General features: G+C 42.4%; 1 protein-coding gene across 1 annotated transcript in view; it reads left to right on the top strand.

Moving 5' to 3' along the window:
* The window catches only part of SUCLA2 (succinate-CoA ligase ADP-forming subunit beta), an 84,063-nt gene extending 67,409 nt beyond the window's left edge, over positions 1 to 16,654 (top strand). The window contains exon 11 of the mRNA XM_060394325.1: positions 15,024 to 16,654. Within this exon, the coding sequence (XP_060250308.1) occupies positions 15,024 to 15,059 (36 nt within the window). The 3' untranslated portion in view covers positions 15,060 to 16,654. The remainder of the gene's footprint in view (positions 1 to 15,023) is intronic.
* Positions 16,655 to 21,875: the final 5,221 nt, after the last annotated feature.

Genomic DNA, 21,875 nt, shown 5'->3' with positions numbered 1-21,875 from the left:
GCATTGGAGACAGGTTCTTTACTGACTGAGCCACCGAGGAAGCCCCAGAGCATAACTATATGTAATATTTTCATGGCGGTTACTGAGCTCCTTTGCAGAAAATCTGTACTGGTTACTCACCCATTTGCAGTGCATATGGTTTTTCCAAGGTTTTGACAATGGTGCATCCCTAATTCCAAACGGGCAAAAAACAGATTCTTCCTGTTTAGTATGGACTGGGCTTTCATCTGTTTACTAGTCCTTTGTGGAGAAGCTTGTGTATGTGACTTCCACTTCATGCTCCTTGACTACTTTTCCAATGATTATTCATTCTTACTGATATTTAAGAACTTTTTACATATTTGAGATTAGCCACATTTGTTATATACTGCATGTGTTTCATCACATGTAGTTTTTTAAAATTGCGGTGAGAGTGCAATAGGAAATCTACCCTCTCAACAAGATTTTAAGTACATAGATAGGATTCTTAACTATAGGTACCCCGTTGGTCAGCACATCTCTAGAACTTGTTCATCTTGTATAACTGAAACTTGACGCCTGTTGAAGAGCAGCTCATTTCCCCGACCCCAGCCCCTGGAAAACCGCAATTCTACTCTGTTCCTGTGAGTCTATTTTAGATACCTCATGTAAGTGGAGTCATTCAGTATTTTTCTCATATGTACTTTTTAATATACTCAAATGTGCATTCTTTGTGGTTTCTGATTTTCATGACATATTTTGAAAGACTTAATTTATAATATAATTTCATTTATTTGCTATAAGGTCTGAACTTGAGTTATGAATGCAGATATTTATTCCCCCTAAATTGTTGGCCAACTTTGCAAACACAGTTTTTTTTTTTTATTATTTCATCCATTTCACCAAGTTTGGAATGTTGCCTTTATTACATACCAACTTCCTATGTGTTCTTGTGTGTATATGAAGTGAGTGAAAGTCGCTCAGTTGTGTCCAACTCTTTGCAACCCCATGGACTGTATAGTCATTGGAATTCTCCAGGCCAGAACACTGGAGTGGCTAGCCTTTCCCTTCCCCAGGGGATCTTCCCAACCCAGGGACTGAACCCAGGTCTCCGGCATTGCAGGTGGATTCTTTACTGGCTGAGCCACAAAGGGGAAGCCCAAGAATACTGGAGTGGGTAGCCTATCCCTTCTCCAGTGAATCTTCCCAGCCCAAGAGTCGAACTGGGATCTCTTACACTGCAGGCTGATTCTTTACCAACTGAGCTATGATGGCCTCAGTATATATGTATATGTATATATGTGTATATATGTATGTATACATTATATACATGTATGCATACATACATACATGTATGTATGAAACTAGCATTTAAAGACATGCTCTTTATTTAATTTTTATTTAGGGTAGGAAACCATGGCACAGGATGTCACAGGCAAAGGAGTTTCCCTTCAGTCATTTACTGTCAAAGTCATCACTGTTTATTTGTGAATATTTTAACTTTCCTCTTTCTGATGATTCAGATTCTACTAGAGGAAAAAAACTGTAATATTTAACACCAAATGTATAAGATTGTGTGGGCTGACAAGAAGAAATGGAAATACTGGTTTGAGTGATGAGTTACTTTGTGTTTGGTGGGCCAAGACTCTTGTGAAGTGGGAAAACATAGATCTGAATCTTTTTAATGTAATGCTTTTCTTCCAAGAAGACCACATAAGGAGCCATATCTGACTCTTTCCTCTGACCCAGCATTCCTGACATTCGATGCCTGTTATAGTTCCTTTCCCTCTTCCCTGGTGGCTCAGTGGTAAAGAATCCACCTGCCAGTGCAGGAGAGGCAGGTTCAATCCCTGGGTCGGGAAGATCCCCTGGAGAAGGAAATGGCAACCCACTCCAGTATTCTTGCCTGGGAAATCTCATGAACAGAGAACCTGGCAGGCTACAATCCATGGGGTCAAGAGGAGAAGAGGGTGGCAGAGGATATGATGGTCAGATGGGATCACTGACTCAATGGACATGAACTTGGGCAAACTCCAGGAGATAGTGAGGGGCAGGGAGGCCTGGTGTGCTGCAGTCCATGGGGTCACAAAGAGTCAGACACTACTTAGCAACTGAAAACCAACAAACCCTTGATATTACTATTGCATCTTTGCACGGTCAGGTCAGTATGAACTGAACCCAGCCTTCTGGCTTCAAATTCCATGTTTTTCCAAACTATATTTCCGCACACTTCCTCTATATGTTGCTGGTTTTAAAGTGAAGGTGATGTTAGGCTGTAGAATATTCTGCCATTTGATAGTAGTTGCTAGAAGAAGTCAATTCAGATTCCCTTTCTGAATAGGAGCATTCTTACAGGGGCCATTCCTGGTGGGATTCCTCTGCCCCTCACCAGCCTTGTGCTGTTTCGGTTCTTCCTTTTCCCCTCCTCCCTTCTGCTTGCCCATCTTTCCTCTCTGTCCTTTTCTTTTTGCTCTTCCTTTCTGCTTATGCCCAGGCTTCAATCTCTCAGACTGGCGTGGTTGATGTTGTTGCTCTTCTTGAGTCGCTCAGTCATATTCAACTCTTTGTGACCCCATGGACTGTAGCCGGCCAGGCTAGATTCCTCTGTCCGTGGGGTTTCCCAGGCAAGAACACTGGAGTGGATTGCTGTTTGCTCCTCCAGGGCATCTTCCCGACCCAGGGCTCAAACTCAAGTCTCCTGCATTGGCGGGCACCAGGGAAATTCTGGAAAGGTAGATGACCTCACAACTATAGCATTCTATCATTGGTAGGAGCAGGGGTCAGACTCTAAGAACCCCTGAACCTGCACACTCTGGGGTGCAAAGATAAACAGACTGCATAATTCATCGAACTGAAATGTATCAATATTTGGACTAGATTTTATGCCCTAAGTTAGGGCACTGAGAAACACTCACCCAAAGGAAAATAGGCTGCTTGGTAAACTATAGCAAAGGTAGAGTGGGCATTAGTTAAGAACACAGATAGCAAATGTATAAGGGGGTGGTGCCTTTATAATCACATTCCAAAAAAGCTGTCAATGCTGTATAGGAATAGAAAGAACACCAGACCTCGTGAAAAGGAGTGAGATATGAACTCCTCAGAGGTGACAAAATCAAATGAACATTTCACTCCTTAATTTTCAAGGATAAGAAATCTCTTCTGTGTCCGACTAAAAACAACTCAAATAGCTTGGGCTTTCCAGGTGGCTCAGTGGTAGAGAATCTGCCTTCCAATGCAGGAGACACAGGAGATGAGGATTCAATCCCTGGGTCGGGAAGATCTCATAGAGAAGGAAATGCTACCCACTCCAGTATTCTTGCCTGGAGAATCCCATGGACAGAGAGCCTGGCAGACTACAGGCCATGGGGTTGCAAAGAGTTGGACGTGACTTAGTGACTAAACAACAGCAACAACACAACTCAAGTAGCTCATTACTGCCATAATGAAACAAAGAACACAAGTTTGGGCAATATATAACTTATAGGGAATGTGATTTGTTCCTTACATTGAATTTAATGTTCCTATAAGCTGTCACCTTAGGTCAACACAGCTCAATATATTACTTTTCCCATTTCTAGGCAAGACAGTGCTATAATTAAGCAGTGAATAATTAGCTGCTTTTTCTCACATGAGAATCCCAGTCACCCTGAAAGATGGCACTAGAGGTTTATTTTCCACAAGTCAAACCAGCCAGTTCATTATCAGATAAAGCCCCTGCCTTTTTTTCACTACTGTGACACCTACGATTTACAAAAGGGAATTTCTAAGAAGGACTGTTCCTTTTCCCGAGAAGTAGAGCTACTTCTTTCTACCCACAAAATTTCACATTTCCTATTTATTTATCCTCTTCATTCCACAAAAGGACTTGGGTGACTTATAACAAAAGACATTCAATTCAGTTGAGTTGAACAAACGTTTGTCAAATGCTAGACTCTTCAGCAGGCACAGGGAATACAAATTTGACTAAGGTAACTGTGTTTCTTGATGGGTCTCTGGGCTTCCTGGCAACTTGTAAAGTCCAGGGTTCAAAGGATGTTTATTAATGCCTCTCTTTTTTAAAACTGAAGTATAGTTGATTTAAGATATTAAATTAGTTTCAAGCGTACAGCATAGTGATTCAATATTCTTATACTCCATTTAAGTTATTACAAAATAATGGCTATATTCCCTGTTGCTGTACAATATTTCTTTGTTGCTTATCTATTTTATACATTAGTAGTTTGTACCTCTTAATCCCACACCCCTGTCTGCTCCTCTTCCCTTCCCTCTCCCCACTGGTAACCACTTGGACTCATAAATATAAATAGAGAAAGTGAACTATATGAACGGTTCTTGAATGCCAGCACAATGAAAAGTCCCTTCTACTTTTCACCTATGAAGGCTAACTTATTTAAATTTTTTTTTTAATACTTCCTTTTATTTATTTATCTGGCCACTCTGGGTTTTCATTGTGTCATGCAGAATCTACTTCCCTGACCAGGGATTGAACTCAGGCCCTCTGCATTAGGAGCACAGAGTCTTAGTCACTGGACCAACAGGGAAGTTCCTTAAAAAATGTTTGTAACTTAATGTCTCTTGGAAATTGCTTCAGTTCATAGGGAGATTCCTCTTTCTTCTTTACATGGTACTCCCTTGGTTGTACGTACCATAACGTATGCAACCAATTCCCTTGTTTCGGACGTTTAGGAAGTTTCCAATATTTTACAGGTACAAGTAATGCTGTCATGAATAATCATGTGCATGTATATGTTGGTATTATTGTAGGTGTATCTTTAGGATAAATTCCCACTGATAAGATTACTGGTTTGATGTCGGTTTTTTAAAGATATTTCCAAATTTCCCTTCTTGGGGACTATTTCACTTTGCTTTTCCTTCAACAATGTGTGGGAGTGCCTGTTTTCCCCACAGTCTTGTCCAGCGAGGACACTGCAACATTTTTATTTTATTATTTTTTTCAAACTGATAGGTGATAAACGTGATCTCAGTAAAGTTTTAAAGTTTTGCATTTCACTTATTGTAAGTGAACATTTATTCAAAGTTTATTTTAAAATCTTTTTTTGAATTGTCTGTTCACGCCTTTTACTTATTTTTGGACATTTCCCCTCAACTTAAAAAGTTAAAAGGATAAATTGGGGATATTAGCTTTGATGTATATTGCAGATATTTATTCCCAATCTGTCATTTGCCTTTTGACTGCTTACAGTATTTTTGACCACGCAAAAGTTTTTATTCTTTTCTTTATGTAGTCAAATTTATCAATCTTTTCTTTGATTGCCTCTGAATTTTGAGTCATGATTAGAAAATCTTTCTCTGCTCTGAAGTTAGAGAGGATTCACTCATGTTTTTTCCCCATACTTGTGTAGTTTCATTTTTTGGGGTCTCTGATCCTTTTGAAATTTATTCTTTTCTCTAGTATAAGCATTGAATCTAATTTTTTTCCAAATGGCCATCCAGTTGTCCCAATCTCATTTATTAAAAGTGACTATCTTTGCTTTAGTGATTTGAGATCCCATCTTTATCATATGCTTGATTTTTATATGTAGCTGAATCTGTTTGGGAGCTTTTCATTCCATTTCTTGGATTTGTTTTCTATTTGTGTACCAGTACTACACTGATTTAACTATAGAGGCTTTGTAGTTTGTTTTAATATCTGATCAGGCTAATCCTCCCCAGAACTCTTCCTTGTTAGTGTTTTCTTAGCCTTTATTTTCCCGTGTGCCTTTTAGGATCATCTTTTATGAGACATTTAATTCTTGATTTTGTTTATTCCTGAGGTGTTCTGGGACTCTTTTTGAAACTATCTATCCTAGGAATATCCCTCTCTCTGCCCTAAAGTAACTGCAATCATGAGAATCTTTTACTGATGGCTTACATCACAGCTTGCAGGTAAGTGAAAGCAGTAGCACAATAATTTTTAACCTTGGTTCACATTAGAATCACCCAAAAAGCTTTTAAGAATTACTGGTGTCAGGGCCTTCCATTAAATTAGAATCTCTGAGGTTGAAGCCTTGGTACTTGAATTATAAGAAAGCTTCCCCGGTGATTCTAATGTGCAGGTAGGCCTGAAATCCATCGCTTCAGAGATGTAACTGGGAATATCTTGGTTTAACACTTAAGGTACACAAGAGAACAGAAATGGTATGTAATAAGCTGTGATACAGGCATACAACCAGAAGATTCGTCCCATAGCAGGCAGGAGGTAATTTTGAGCTAGTGGAAAGTGATCAAATGGTGACATTTGGGAGAGAAAATAATGGGAAAAAGAACAGTGGTCCGAGAACTCTCAGAGTGGATATAGACCATACGCTTCATGCTTAATACCTACGTCAAATAGTGTGCTTCATAATTACACTTATTGAAATCAGTCAGGTACAAATGTTCTTCTTAAGCTTCAAATAATCCATGGAGGCTAAAAAAACTGGTTTTGGGTACCTGTGGGGAGAGGGAGTTCACATGAAGTTATACTAAACAGAAGCTCCTCTGATAATGTAAGAAACTTATCTTTATTTCTGAAGGGTGTGACTGTGGTTAGAGTACTTACCTCATGGTTCTCTTCTGGAACATTTTCATAGCACACTTGGTTATCATGCCTTAACTCAGACTGCTATGACAAAAATAACATAGACTGGCAACTTAAATAACAAACATTTCTTTCTCACAGTTCTGGAGGCTGGGAAGCCCAGGATCAAGATGCTGGCAGATTCATTGTCTGGTGAGGACCTTGGCAAGGGTATCTTGTTCTTGGTTCTTTGTGTCTTCCCAAGGACACAGAGCAAACTCTCCAGGGTGTCTAATCCCATTCATGGTGGCTCCACCCTCATGACCTAAGCACCGCCCAAAGGCCCCACCTCCAAATGCCATCATTTTGAGGGTTAGGATTTTAACATATGAATTTTGAGAGGACACAAACATCCAGTCAGGGCTTCACAGGTGACTCAGGGGTAAAGAATCCGCCTGCCAACACAGGAGAGGCAGAAGACTCGGGTTCTACCCCTGAGATGGGAAGATCCTCTGGAGGAGAAAATGGCAATCCACTCCAGTATTCTTGCCTGGAAAATTCCATGAACAGAGAAGCCTAGCAGGCTATATAGTCCATAGGGTCCCAAAGAGTCAGATACTACTGAGCACACACAGAACATCCAGTCAACATCATCGTCAGAAAGTACATAGCTTCTGACCCTTGCTTAACAATAATCATTCTCATTTTAATGCCACGTGCTCATGTTTTGTAAGCTACCCTTCTTTAAAGAGTAATTGTCCTGCTTCAACCTACAGTTTTAACAACTATAGTTGAGATATATTCAAAGAAAGAGAAAAGAGAAATGAGGATGTTTTAAATTTTAAAAAAAAAATTGGAGCCCTCTTCCCAGGAACATGCTTCTCCCTATAAATCTTTTGCAGAATTATTGTCAGGCACATTGTCCACTAGCTGACTTAAAAAACCCATTTATCTAACTGCATCTTCCCCTGGAGCAAATCCTCTGGGGTAGCCAGTGATTGAGCTGTCCCTCTGAAATCAGGGTGTTGGCATCAAAAATGGTATGTTGCTTTTCCTTCTCTTTTATTTTATCCAGTCTTTGCACAGTGTGTCACTTAATTAAAGTGAGTGTAATTTTATATGACTTTCCTGCTTTTCATGGCTTGTTATTTTTCCTCCTGTCTAGGAAGTTGCTGTACACATCATTTCTCATTCTTTCTCTGTCTCATAGAAAATGACCAATTTGAAAGACAGTTTTAGTTTACTTCTACGCAAGACATCTAGTGACCTTTCTGCTTGCCAACAAAAGAACCATTTCCTGTCCAGCATTAGCAATTAACTTCTTACAATTGATTCTGTTTAAGGTCAAAACAGAGACATCACTTTGCCAACAAAGGTCTGTATAGTTCAAGCTATGGTTTTTCCAACGGTCATGTATGTATATGATGTACTCTGTACAGTGTGAGAATGAAAAAGTTGTCTTGAAGCTCAACATTCGGAAAACTAAGATCAGGGCATCTGGTCCCGTCACTTCATGGCAAATAGATGGAGAAACAGTGGAAAGAGTGGCTGGCTTTATTTTGCGGGGCTCCAAAATCACTGCAGATGGTGATTGCAGCCATGAAATTAAAAGACGCTTACTTCTTGGAAGGAAAGATAGGACCAACCTAGACAGCATATTAAAAAGCAGAGACATTACTTTGCCAACAATGATCCATCTAGTCAAGGCTATGGTTTTTCCAGTGGTCATGTATGGATGTGAGAGATGGACTAAAGCTGAGCACCGAAGAATTGATGCTTTTGAACTGTGGTGTTGGAGAAGACTCTTGAGAGTCCCTTGGACTGCAAGGAGGTCCAACCAGTCTATCCTAAAGGAGATCAGTCCTGGGTGTTCATTGGAAGGACTGATATTGAAGATGAAACTCTAATTCTTTGGCCACCTGATGTGAAGAGCTGACTCATTTGAAAATACCCTGATGCTGGGAAAGATTGAGGGCAGGAAGAGAAGGTAGTGACAGAGAATGAGATGGTTGGATGGCATTACTGACTCAATGGACATGAGTTTGAGCAAACTCTGGGGGACATGAAGGATGGAAGCTGTCGTACTGCAGTCCATAGGGTTGCAAAGAGTTGCACATGACTTAACAACTAAACAACAACAACAAGGTCAGTGCTAGCCCACAATATAACATTTCAGTAAATGTAGCTTTATAGAAAATGGAGATCATGTGTGAGACTGTAAGTGAAATCTCACATCTCAAAGTAAGGCAGTTCATTTTCTGACATTTTTAAAGTAGTTGCCGATGGTGTGGTATGATCTCCAAAAAAAGCTCACACCACCTTGGAAGCCACTGGCCACATCCCATGACCAGAAAGTTCTTCTGTATCTTGTTCTGGGTTATTCAGTTCAGTTCCTAATGTGAAGAGTCAAGAGAGATGCTCACAGGACTTCCCTGGTGATCCAGTGGTTAAGACTACACTCTCAATGCAGGGGGCATGGGTTTGATCCCTGACCAGGGGACCAAGACCCCATATGCCAATTCATCGGAAAAAAAAAAAAAAGAGAGAGAGAGAGAGATGCTGACAAAATAGAAGATGTTCCAGATATTCATGGGGCTGGAAAAAATCTCTGAGAGTACTTACTGCAAAAGTTTAGCTGGGTATAGAAAAGATAGGGTGGACGTGATGACAACTGTCATGTCTTTGAAAACGTATTTTGTTATGAGAGGTAGTCATTTTTTTAAAAATTGAAGACCAGTTCCCAGGAACTATAAATCTTTTGCAGGATTATGTCAGCCACATTATCTGTAAGTTGATTACAAAACCAGTCTCTGTAACTGTGTCTTTCCTTGAAACAAATCGTCTGGGTAAGCTGGTAACTGAACTATATTTCTCTTTTAAATCCAAGGGTTAGCATCAGAAATGGTTCTTTTGACTTCAGAAGCATAATAATTGTCAAGGGGGCATAAGTATAAATATGGCAAACAATCGTAAGGATACCTGTAAATTAGTGAGTAGCTCCCTGTCATTTCAAAGCATTAAGTGAGAAGCTAGATAACCATTTGCAGGATTTTTGTAAAGGGTTTTCCTGTACTGGGTGGGTCTCCGTGATTCTCATGTGAACACACTGTTTTTCATGATGATAATGAAGAAATATTGGGCTTCCCTTGTGGCTCAGCAGTAAAGAATCTGTCTGCCAATGCAGGAGATGAGGCCCATGCAGGAGATGCAGGTTCGATCCCTGGATCAGGAGGAACCCCTGGAGAAGAAAATGCCAACCTGCTCTTGTATTCTTGCCTGGAAAATCCCATGGACATAGGAGCCTGGCGAGCTACAGTCCTTAGGGTCACAAAGAGTTGGACATGACTTAACAACAAACAACAACAAAAAAGGAAATTCTCGCCTTTTCAGTTTAAAATGGTAAACTTAGAGAAGACTTAAGTCCTTTCACATCATAAAATATGGGCTAGAGTTTTAGGTTGTGGATATATTCCTCATTTGCTCAAGGGAAAACTATTCAATATAAAATGTTAATATGTGTGGGTTGTATATAAGCTTTTATAAAGAAAATGCTACTCTAAATGGAAACATCACAGATGCACATGTACCAGTTTCCAGCAAACTCTATAGATGGAGTGGCTTCGGATGGTTTCAGATGACACTCAGTTCAGTCAGTTCAGTCACTCAGTCGTGTCTGACTCTTTGTGACCCCCATGGACTGCAGCACGCCACGCTTCCCTGTCCATTGCCAATTCCTGGAGTTTACTCAAACTCATGCCCATTGAGTCAGTGATGCTATCCAACCATCTCATCCTCTGACGTCTCCTCCTCCTGCCGCCAATCCCTCCTAGCATCAGGGTCTTTTCCAATGAGTCAGCTCTTCACATCAGGTGGCCAAAGTATTGGAGTTTCAGCTTCAACATCAGTCCTTCCAATGAACACCCAGGACTGATCTTTAGGATGGACTGGTTGGATCTGCTTGCAGTCCAAAGGACTCACAAGAGTCTTCTCCAACACCACAGTTCAAAAGCATCAATTCTTCAGTGCTCAGCTTTCTTTATAGTCCAGCTCTTACATCCATACATGGCCACTGGAAAAACCATAGCCTTGACTAGACGCAACTTAGTCGGCAAAGTAATGTCTCTGCTTTTGAATATGCTGTCTAGGTTGGTCATAACTTTCCTTCCAAGGAGAAAGCATCTTTTAATTTCATGGCTGCAATCACCATCTGCAGTGATTTTGGAGCCCCCCAAAATAAAGTCTGTCACTGTTTCCACTGTTTTCCCATCTACTTGCCAGCAAGTGATGGGACCAGATGCCATGATCTTACTTTTCTGAATGTTGAGGTTTAAGACAACTTTTCCCCTCCCCTCTTTCACTTTCATCAAGAGGCTCTTTAGTTCTTCTTCACTTTCTCCCATAAGGGTGGTGTCATCTGCATCTCTGAGGTTATTGATATTTCTCCCAGCAATCTTGATTCCAGCTTGTGCTTCATCCTGTCTAGTGATTTGCATGATGTACACTGCATATAAGTTAAATAAGCAGGGTGACAATATACAGCCTTGACATACTCCTTTTCCTATTTGGAATCAGCCTGTTGTTCCATGTCCAGTTCTAACTGTTGCTTCCTGACCTGCATACAGATTTCTCAAAAGTCAGGTCAGGTGGTCTGGTATCCCCATCTCTTTAAGAACTTTTCAGAGTTTGTTGTGGCTCTGGCATTGTCAATAAAGCAGAAGTAGATGTTTTTTTCTGGAACTCTTTTGCTTTTTTGATGATCCAACGGATGTTGGCAATTTGATCTCTGGTTCCTCTGCCTTTTTCTAACTCAATGAACATGAGTTTGAGCAAGCTCTGGGAGATGATGAAGGACAGGGAAGCTGGCATGCTGCAGTGCATGGGGTCACAAAGAGTCAGACACAACTGAGCAACTGAACAACTGTAGATGGAATGATTTCTCTGACCTTAGAGAATGGGGATTATTGCAGATCCTGATGTGAGCAAGAAGTTGGTTATTGACTGTGCTGGGAATTCTAAGCCATGATATGTCAAACTGATAAACTTTAAGAAACTGGCCTTTTCTCTTAACAAGACACTTTCTCAAAGCCCTGACATGTGTTCAATATCAATTATTTGCTGTCTTTGTTTTCTAAAAATACCACCTTGATATTGATAACATGAAGCCAATGCGTTCAAGGTGTTAAATCAGTCCTAGAAGGAAATTGTTCAGGACTTCTAAAGTAAGAAATGGTTCCCTTTGCTCTATGAAAAGAGAGAAAAAGAAAGGAATATTTCCCACCTGCCTCTCCTGACAACCAGAAAGTCTCTACATAGTCTGATAAGCTTTTTGGTCTCTTCAGAACTTTCTTACTTATAGCTTATCACTGATAACTGTCTGCACTTATCATTCAACAAATCCAAACAGCCTAAGGATGAAGTTTGCTGCTATCTGCTTTGTAGGGAGGGGTTAGCTTGGGTACCTGCAGCACGTTACACTCTTAGCCTCTTACTTCTTTGCAATAAGCACTAAAGTATCCTACATGTTATTTTTTTGAAAACAAACTTTTGAGAGGATGAGATGCCCCAGTGAAATGCCATTAATTTAGCAGGCTGCATAGCACATGAAAACCTCCACTTCAGCAAAACAACTCAGTGTATGCAAGGTACTCAGTCCTCTTTGATGGCCTTGATTTCAGAATAAGGTTAGACCTATTCTGCTCTTAAGTGTGTTAGGTGGTGTACTAAGTACTTTACATATCGCTTCTTGCTTCATCTTCTCATGTCCCACTCTTTGCGGCCCCATGGACTATAAACTGCCAGGCTCCTCTGTCCATGGGATTTCCCAGGCAAGAATACTGGCATGGGTTGTCATTTCCCTCTCCAGGGGATCTTCCTGACCCAGGGATTGAACCCAGGTCTCCTGCGTCTCCTGCACTGGCAGGCAGATTCTTTAACACTATGCCACCTGGGAAGCCCCAGTACACGAGGTAGGTATTATTATCCACACTTTGCAGATGAGCGAACTGGTGTGGGAAACTAGAATCACTAGGTTATGCGATTAACTTCTGTTTCGCTTCAGTAGATTCATACAGTTTCCCCGAGGCTCTTTAAAACCTTGAGCTCTGAGTCTTGGCCTCCTGGAGCTTGAGAACTCTCAACTTCCTCATGATACATCCAAGCCCAGAGCTTGGGGAGGGATGAGGAAGGGAAGTAACTAGGAGTTAAACGGTGGTTTAACTGGAAGGTCTGTGGGAACGTGCAGGGGTTCAGAAGGGGTTCAGAACTTGCAGAAGCAACTCAGCCTCAAAGGTCAGGCAGGGTGGGGACTTCCCTGGTAGCTCAGCAGTTAAGGCTCTGTGCTCCCAATGCAGGAGGCCTGGATTCAATCCCTTGTGGGGAAGCTAGATCCCACATGCTGCAGATCCTGAATGCTGCCACAAAAATCCCATTTGCTGAGACTAAGACCAGTACAGCCAAATAAAAAAATAAAATAAAAGGGATAAGCATCAGAGGCTCTTCCCTAAAGAAAGAAAGAAAAAGAAAAGCTACCAGGCAGGGTAAAGCAGGGGCTCCTCACTCTGTGAGAAAACCAAGGTCCAGAGAAGGGATGTACCCCATCCAGGCCAGGCCAGGAAGGAGCTCCAGTGGACTTAATTCCATTCTCAGTGGGGATGATGTGGAGCTTGATATGATTCTGGGTGAACAGACAGGGAAGTACCTAGTTTCAGCAGTAAATCCTGCAAGAGAGGATTCCTACCTGTTATATATTTCATTAGCAATTTGATTTCTTTCAGATCCAACCACCACCTTTGCATTTATACAAATTCCAGACCCTATTTCTGATTCTCTAAGAGGTTTGTCCACAGGGCCTCTCCTGCCCACTTGCTACTGCCCAGGTTCAGGCAAATGAAGACTTCATGCCTGAGGCTACAGGCCAGTGATGGGTGGGTGGCTACCTTGGTTTGGCCTGGGGTTGCTGAGTGCCTGAGACTGCTCATTTGGCTGAAGGTCCTGGCCTGAACTGTGGGGCGAGGCTACGTTCTAGAAGTACAGACCAGATCTTGGAAGTGACTGTCAGTTTCCCTTGAGAAATGAGAGAGGTCCCCAGAAGGACCGCAGCTGTCTTTCTCTGCTAGGAAAGGATATAAATAAAGACAGAGAGTGTCAAGAGGAACATTTAGAAAAAAATCTTTATTCTATGCTCTTCTGCTAGGACCAAGCTCCTAGAATTGACCTTAAATCTTTGTCACTGAAAAGCAAGAGATGAGAGGTCACCTTCTTGAGATCTTGGAGCCGAGGTTCCTACTGGGTGTGACTTTCAGAGGCATGTGTGGGACTCTGATGTTTAGGATGTTGAGATAGAATGTTTAGCCTCTGTGATTTCATCTTAACATTGTTGACGGCTGAAAATTTTGTGATAATAGAATGGCTTCTGAAGATGCTCATCTCTGAAGGACATTAATTATAAGAGTAAAACAAATCCCAGGTCTTTCTTTCCTTATTGCCATTTTCTAGTCCCCTTTGTCTCCGTTTCATCATATTTTTATCTAAAGGAAGAGGTCTGATGTGAAATTTCTTTCTTCATCATATTCTGGGCATATCTGAGAAAATGATCTAAGGGATTTCTGAACAATTCTTTCCTAGTCAATGAATTCCCGCCTTAGTGAAGTAAGCCATTCTGATGATAAACACTGGGAAGCTGTCATAGGTCCCTACTCTTCCTGAATTGTCTTCTCACTTTGAGATGGAGAATCCCTCATGGGGAGCAGCCCCAGCTTCCCCTTTGTCCGGATGGTTATTCTGAGTTTATGCATGTCTATACGTTCTTCCTTTTTGTACTTGTGGCTTATCAGCATGTCTGGGAGAAACTGGGCTAGTCCTGAGCATGGAGAATCCATCAGTTGTTTGCGACTCTGGTCACACATGAAGGAGGGAGGGATTTGAGTGTTTTGGCTAGTGTTAGATTTCTAAAAATTTATCATTTAAAAAATTTTATTGAAATATCATTGATCTACAATGTTGTATTAGTTTCAGGTGTACAGCCAAGTGATTCAGTTAAGTATGTGTATATATGTCTACACGTGTGTGTGTGTTCAGTTGCTCAGTCATGTCTGACTCTTTGCAATCCCCTGGTCTGTAGCCTGCCAGGCTCCTCTGCCCATGGCATTCTCTGGGCAAGAATACTGGAGTGGATTGCCATTTCCTTCTCCAGGGGATCTTCCTGCATCTCCTGCATTGCAGGCAGATTCTTTACTGCTGAGCTACTGGGGAAGCCCTATATATGTATTCTTTTTCGGATTCCTTTTCCATTATAGGTTATTACAAGATATTGAGTATAGGTCCCTGTGCTACACAGTAGGTCCTTTTGGTTATCTATTTATATATACTAGTGTGTATATTTAAATAGACAATGGTGTGTATATTTTGATCACAATCTCCTAATTATTCCCTCCCCCTTTCCTCTTTAGTCAACAGGTTAGTCTTCTATGTCTGATAGTCTATTTCTGTTTTGTAAATAAACTCATCTGTGTCATATTTTAGATTCCACATAGAAGTGACATCATATTTGTCTTTGTTTGACCCATAGGTCCATCCATGTTGCCGCCTGGTGGTAGATTTCTGATGGACCTGTCCTTCGTCCCTCCCTGCCCGATCCCCTCCAATGGACCTTGGAGGATTAGATGCGCTGCAGCGCCTCTCACTGTGACTGGTATTCAGTCCATGCTTGTTGTCTTGAGCTGCATCTCATTAGTCATGACACAGAGGCCCAGGTGAACTGGCTGAATGTCAGAAGAACCAGAAGCTGTTTGGCTTGAGGCAGTTCTCTTCTTGGATGATTTAAAGTTTTTAGCGACTGTTCTGTTACCATATGTATTCGTTTGCTAGGGCTGCCAGAACAAAATACACAAACTGGTGGCTTACACAAGAGGGATTTTCTGTCTCATGTCTGGAGGCCAGAAGTCCAAGGTCAAGGTGTTGGCGGGTGTGGTTTCTCCTGAGGCCCCTCCCTGGCTTGCAGATGGCTGCCTTCCTCCCATGTCCTTGCATGGCCTTTTCTCTGTGCATCCCTGGTGTCTCTCTGTGTGTTCAAATTTCCTTTCATAAGAACACCCATCAGACTGGATTAGGGACCATCCATGTGGCTCATCTAACCTTAATTACCTTTTTAAAGCTCTATCTCTAAACACAGTCACCATCTGAGGTACCAGGAGTTATCAGTTTAACATATGTATTGGGAGATGATGTGATTTAGTCCATGGCACCATATATTTCTATACCTGTGATGGATACTAAATGTGAGAGTCAGAGCCTATTAGAATGGACTTTATAATTTTAGTATTTCTTTTAAATTTATTTTTGCTTGGAGAAAAATGTTGTATGGACTGGCATTTAAACACCCAATTTACAGATGCAGAGCCTGAATTCCAGAAGGGAAACTGGAAAAATCTGGATTGAAAAAATATGGGAATCCCAACTTCTTTTCCCTACAATCCCAGCTGCATTTGGCTCCAGTCCAGGCTGGAGCTACAGGCCCTACGTGCCTCCACGAGGATGGAGGTCGGTCAGTCAGAAACCTCCTCAGAGTGACACCGTGTCCCACGGACAGGAGGGCAATGACATCCGGCTCCTTTCTTATAACACAGAGTTCCTCTCGACTCCAGGCGAGGCCTCCCCAACCCTCAGCCGTCGCTCACTGCTGGGGTGCTCCCCCCAACAATGAGCCACTCCTCCCAGCCTCCTCTGAGGCTTTTTCCAGCCTCTTTTTAGGCTTCTCCCAGGGGAAACACACAGGGCAAGTTGAGTTTGTCTTTAGCTACCCACCCACAGCCTTGGCATTCATTTTCCTTTCCTCAGCACCTGCAGGTCACATCCTAGCTCCCTTCTGCCCAGCTCCCCTTTCCTGTGACGTCCCCTCCAGGCCGCTTGAGGGCCCTTTCCTCCTGCTAGTCCCTGCCCCGCCACAGGTGGGCTGTACCTAATTGAAATATGGGGCTCTTCAGGGGTGGCCACATCCGCTGCTCCCAGGGCGCTGTGCTCACCCCTGCCCTGTGGCATTTCTCATCCTGCAGCTTACAGTAAGTCCCCTACATTTGAACTTTCAAGTCACAAATTTTCAAAGATGTGAATAGGTGTGCCTGCCCCCTGTATGCCGGCTATTGTGCTGTACCGCTGTACTTTTCAAGGCACTGCACTGAAAGATTAAAAATGTTTTCCACATTTTTTGTGTTTAAGTAAATATTATTGTGTGAAAGTATTATCAACCCGTTATAGTACAGTACTATATAGCTAATTGTCTTAGTTAGATACTTAGGCTAACTTTGTTGGACTTACAAACAAGTCAGACTAACAAACGAGCTCTCAGAACAGAACTCATTCTTATGTAAGGGACTTACTGTAATTGTAGGCTCCCATTCTGGTCTCTGCTCCTAGATTATCAGCATCCAATGCTCAGGGGCATTCCATTTCCTTTGTGCCCTTAGGATTGAGCACAGTATCTGGAACAGACTAGGCTTTCAGTAGGTGCTTCTGAGTGAAATCCCTAATTACCCACCACTCAGCAAGGTCACAGCTCGACTTGACCTAATGATCTGCTGGCTGTGGTCTGAGTGTTGAAGGTGAGGCCACCAATGGTTGGCACGCAGACCTATGAGGCAAGGGCTCCGGACCTTCCTTTCTTCAGTCATTCAACATTTCAGACATATTTTAAGCGCCTCCTGTTGTCGGGGATTGAACAGTGAACAAAATACGTTCTGTTGTCAAGTTCAACATAGAACATGGCATAGCTGGAAATTTTTCCTGTTTCCATTTGACACCATAGATGTGGTAGGATAAAGACTTGAAGTTACTTTGCTGGGTATCTACCAGGTTCTTAAAGGTGTGTTGATAAGTTATTTCAGCGTCCATATTTCCAGTATTTTGGATGAAAGCTATAGTATCATGGTGCAAAGTGTCAGGGAAGAAACAGAGGCTGACTAGCTCATTCCTGCATGGTTCATTTAATGCTGCTAGAAACCCATTTTGGTTGTCCGCACTCTCCCGGCCAGTCACAGCTTCAACATCCTCCATTGTTCTCTATTTTAGGAAAAAAAGAAAAGAAAAAGACTGAAAGTCTGTTTTGTGACACTTCTGCAATTATTGCTCACCTTCTCAAATTAATGTGCTAAGCATCCAAAATGTAATTTGCATTGTGATTTGGGGGAGTGATGAATCTTGTGCCAAGGACCTTTCTTTGGATGAGAGGTAGCTAGAGTTGTGAAATTCTCGAGGTGTGTGACAGGAAGCTGGGGTTGGGCTGTGAAGAGAGGAAAGAGGGGAGAGTTTGTACTTTGCTCCTGCAGGGAACAGTAGCGATGGATGAATTTATTTACATTGATGAATATATTTACACACAGATGTAGCTTTGGGTTCTTAGGATTTTTTTCTCAATAATTTGCCATTTCTAAGATACAGTGGAACTATACTTTTTCATTGTTGAAAGCATCTCCTGTAAATGTATAAAAGTTAATTCCTTGATTTTAAAAATGTGCTTTAAATAGGTAATGCATGCCTATGATATGAAGGTACGGAAGAATATGCAAAAAAATTGTGTCGTGGGTACTTGCAATTCTCTTTATTATTCTGGTAAAAATACATATTTGTCATTTTAACCATTTGTAAGTATATAGTTCAGTGGTTAAGTACATTCATAAGGCTGTATAATCAAAACCACTGTCAATGTGTGCATGGATGCATGCTAAGGTGCTTCAGTCGTGTCCAACTCTTTGCGACCCCATGGACTGTAAGCCTGTCCATGGGGATTCTCCAGGCATGATTACTGGAGTGGGTTGCCATGCCCTTCTCCAGAGGATCTTCCCAACCCAGGGATCAAACTGACGTCTCTTATGTCTCCTGCATTGGCAGGTGGGTTCTTTACCACTAGCACCCCCTGGGAAGCCCCACCACAATCAATATCCACAATTTTTCCATTATGTCCCCAACAAAATCTCTGTACCCATTAAACAATAATTTCCCCTTCCTCCCTGCAGTCCTCGGTAACCACTCTTCTACTTTCTGTGTTCAAGAATTTGACTCCTCATAGAAGTGGAGCCATACACTATTTGTCTTTCTGTAACTGACTTGTTTCACTGTGCATGCCTTAAAGGTTCATCCATGTTCTAACATGTATCAAAATTTCATTGCTTCTTAAGGCTAAATAACATTCCGTGGTATGTATGTACCACATTTTGTTTACCTGCCGCGGCCAGCACAAGCAAGAGTCGCACCTGCACTAAGAGAGAGACAAGATGGGATCAGACCAAATGGCTGATACCTTGCTTTATTGTGCGGTATATAGGGTAAGTACGTGACTTAAGGCACTCACAAGGTTGTTTTTTAATCTCAGGATACAATCACCAGACCCGGACAGGAGCTTAGGCACATGTCCTAGGGCCTGGCATACCTGCCAGGGAGCTCCCAAGACTTAACCCTTCACGGGTCGTCCCCCGCATTTACCCATTCTCCTGTTGATGGACATTTGCGTTGTGTCAACCTTTTGGCTAGTGTGGTGCTGCTGCTGTGAACATTGGTGTAAATATCTGTTTGAGCTCCTGCTTTTGATTCTTCAGCTATATACCTGTAAGTGTAACTGCTGGGTTGCAATTTGTTTGCTTAGATTCTTAGTCACTCAGCTCTGTTGGAGGAGTCTTCTTTTTGAGGCAAAGCCTGCTTCTCATACAAAAGGTAGAATTGATTTAGGGAACTATTTCTGACTTTTTAGTCCCCTATGCTTGATCCGGAAAATATCTAAGCCTTCTGATATCCTTCTGAAAGACTCCGTTCCGACTTAAATCAGCCAGAGTTGTTTTTGTTGCTTGAAGTGCAAACAATGACAGACACAGTTTGCAAGTTCCTGTTTCCAGCACAGTAGTTCTATTCTTCTAGGCACCCATTGTCACCAGTTTCCTGTGCCTCCCTCCAGATAATACTTTAGTATTTTTAAATGTAAAAGAGAGTATATTATTGCCTTTTTCACTAGCCCACACCTAACACGAAGGCCTTGAGAGTGTAAACTATGTACTGTTAAGTGTTTTTTGTTTGTTTTTAAAATATTTATTTGGCTGCGTCATGCCAGTTCATACTTGAGGCACGCAGGCTGTTGCCGTGCGTCATGTGGGATCTTAGTTCCCTGACCCGGGATTGAACCTGTGTCCCCTGCATGGGAAGGCAGATTCTTAACCACTGGAATACCAAGGAAGACCATATTAAGTGTTAACTTAGCAATCTTCTAATATCTGTGCTTGGGGGCAGTCTGGTGTTGATACTACTATGAGCTTGGACAGCCTTCTGATGAATTAACATGTATGGCAGAGAAAGAAAGTGTTAGTCATGCAGTCATATCTGACTCTTTACAACCCCATGGACTATAGCCTGCCAGGCTCCTCTGTCTGTGGGATTTCCCAGGCAAGAATACTGGAATGGGTTTCCATTTCCTTCTTAGGGGATCTTCCTGACCCAGAGATCAAACCCAGGTTTCCTGCCTTACAGGCAGATTCTTTACCATCTGAGCCACCAGGGAATATGGCAAAGTGTTAGCCACTCAGTCGTGTCTGACTCTTTGAGATCTCATGGGCTGTAGCCCACCAGGCTCCGCAGTCCATGAGATTCTCCACGGCAAGAATATTGGAATGGATAGCTACTCCCTTCTCCAGGGAATCTCCCAACCCAGGGATTGAACCCTGTCTCCCACACTGCAGGCAGATTCTTTACCTTCTGAGCCACCAGGGAAGCCTCTAAAACCAAGTGCCTACATTCTAAGTCATGTCCGACTCTTTGCGACCCTATGGACTGTAGCCTGCCAGGCTCCTCTGTCCATCAGATTTTTCAAGCAAGAATACAAGAGTGGGTTGCTATTTCCTTCTTCAGAGGATCTTCCCAACCCAGGGATCAAACCCACATTCCCTGTGTCTCCTGCATTGGCAGGCAGATTCTTTACCACTGAGCCACCTGGGAAGCCCATATATGGCAAGGCTGTTGGCAAAGGGCTCAGTGGGAAGGGCAAGGAGGGGAACACAGAAGAACACAAGATGGGGACCTATGGATGACATCAGAACCTAGAGGCTGAGAAGCCAATGTTGAACACTTTGCTTAGGCTGGGTTCTTCAGTCTCTTGTCCCACTAGAGTGTGTCAGCAGATTCCATAACTATGGGAATTCTTGATTTTAATCCCCAGTCCCAGGGGTTAAAGAGCTGAGTGGAGCTTGTTTGGGTCCTGTGTAACTGTATTACCATAGGTTGCCTCCTCAGAGTCTCATTTTCAGCAGCTTCTTAGATCTCAAGCTGGGATGCCTGCTTTGATATGTCCCACCTAGCAGCTTTGCTCCTGAACTGTGCAGGAGAGAAAGGTAAAGAAAAAGGGAAAGAATGAAGAGATTTGTCTTTTGCAAAGGGCACCCTTGCTATAATGTGGAAGGACAACTGAAGGGAGCCCAGAGTCCATGGGGCGAGGGGATCCTGTTAGGAGGTGGCCGCTGTCATCAGGTCAGAGGTGGTGGCAGCTTGGACAAGGATGAGGTGGTGGAGGTAGACAGCTGGGGATGCATTCAGGAGAATTCTGAGAGAGGAGGCTAGCAGGACTTGGTGAAGGACTCTCAAGGTGGGTGTCAGAGGGGAGGGGTTAAGGAGACGCCCAGGTTTCTGGCTTGTGCCTGTGGAGCTTGGTGGGCTATTCACAGAGACAGGGAACCCGGAAGAGGATCAGGCTCCATGAGGGAATGATGACCTGTCAGGAGAGCTCCTGGAGAAAGAATAAGACAGCCATGCAACAGCAGAGTGAATGCATTAGAATTCTTCATCCATTCATTCATGAGTTATTATTGATAACCTAGAGACTGAATCTTTCTGAAAATGGGCCTAACTGCAGTCTACTCCATGGTGGTGAGGTCGTGGTGAGGGGTGATGAACTATTTGGAGATGGCTGTAGCTTCCTTGCCTGTAAAAATGAAGCATCCAAATAGATAACTCTAGTTATTGTACTATGAGAAATGAAGGCCTTTTCTTCTCTCTGCTGCTGGCCTAACAATCTCTGGACTGTAAGCTAGAGGAGGTCAGAGCACTATCTGTTTTTGTTCACCAGTCTTTTATATGTTAACTTCTCCTGGAGTGAGGACTGGAATATTTACCTGTCTCCTTTACCTACCTGCCTCCAAGAGGAATGAACATCATTGCTGAACATTCATTCCAAAACCCCAACATCTGGCTTGTTTTGCATTCTGACATTAAATAGGAGAACCTTTTCTGTGGCCTACTCCAAGTCCCAGTCACTTGAATGTATTTTTATCTGCAGCCATTTCCAGCAGTAAACTTGTTTCAGATGCAAGAGAGCAAAAAGTAAAACGCGAGTTTGTATTATCCTGTCTCTGCCATTTAATAATCAGGAGAACTAGATCCAATTTAACTATTC

Source organism: Ovis aries, chromosome 10 (assembly GCF_016772045.2).
Source record: "Ovis aries strain OAR_USU_Benz2616 breed Rambouillet chromosome 10, ARS-UI_Ramb_v3.0, whole genome shotgun sequence".
Classification (NCBI taxonomy): Eukaryota; Metazoa; Chordata; class Mammalia; order Artiodactyla; family Bovidae; genus Ovis; species Ovis aries.
This window is presented reverse-complemented; position numbering and strand designations above follow the sequence as displayed.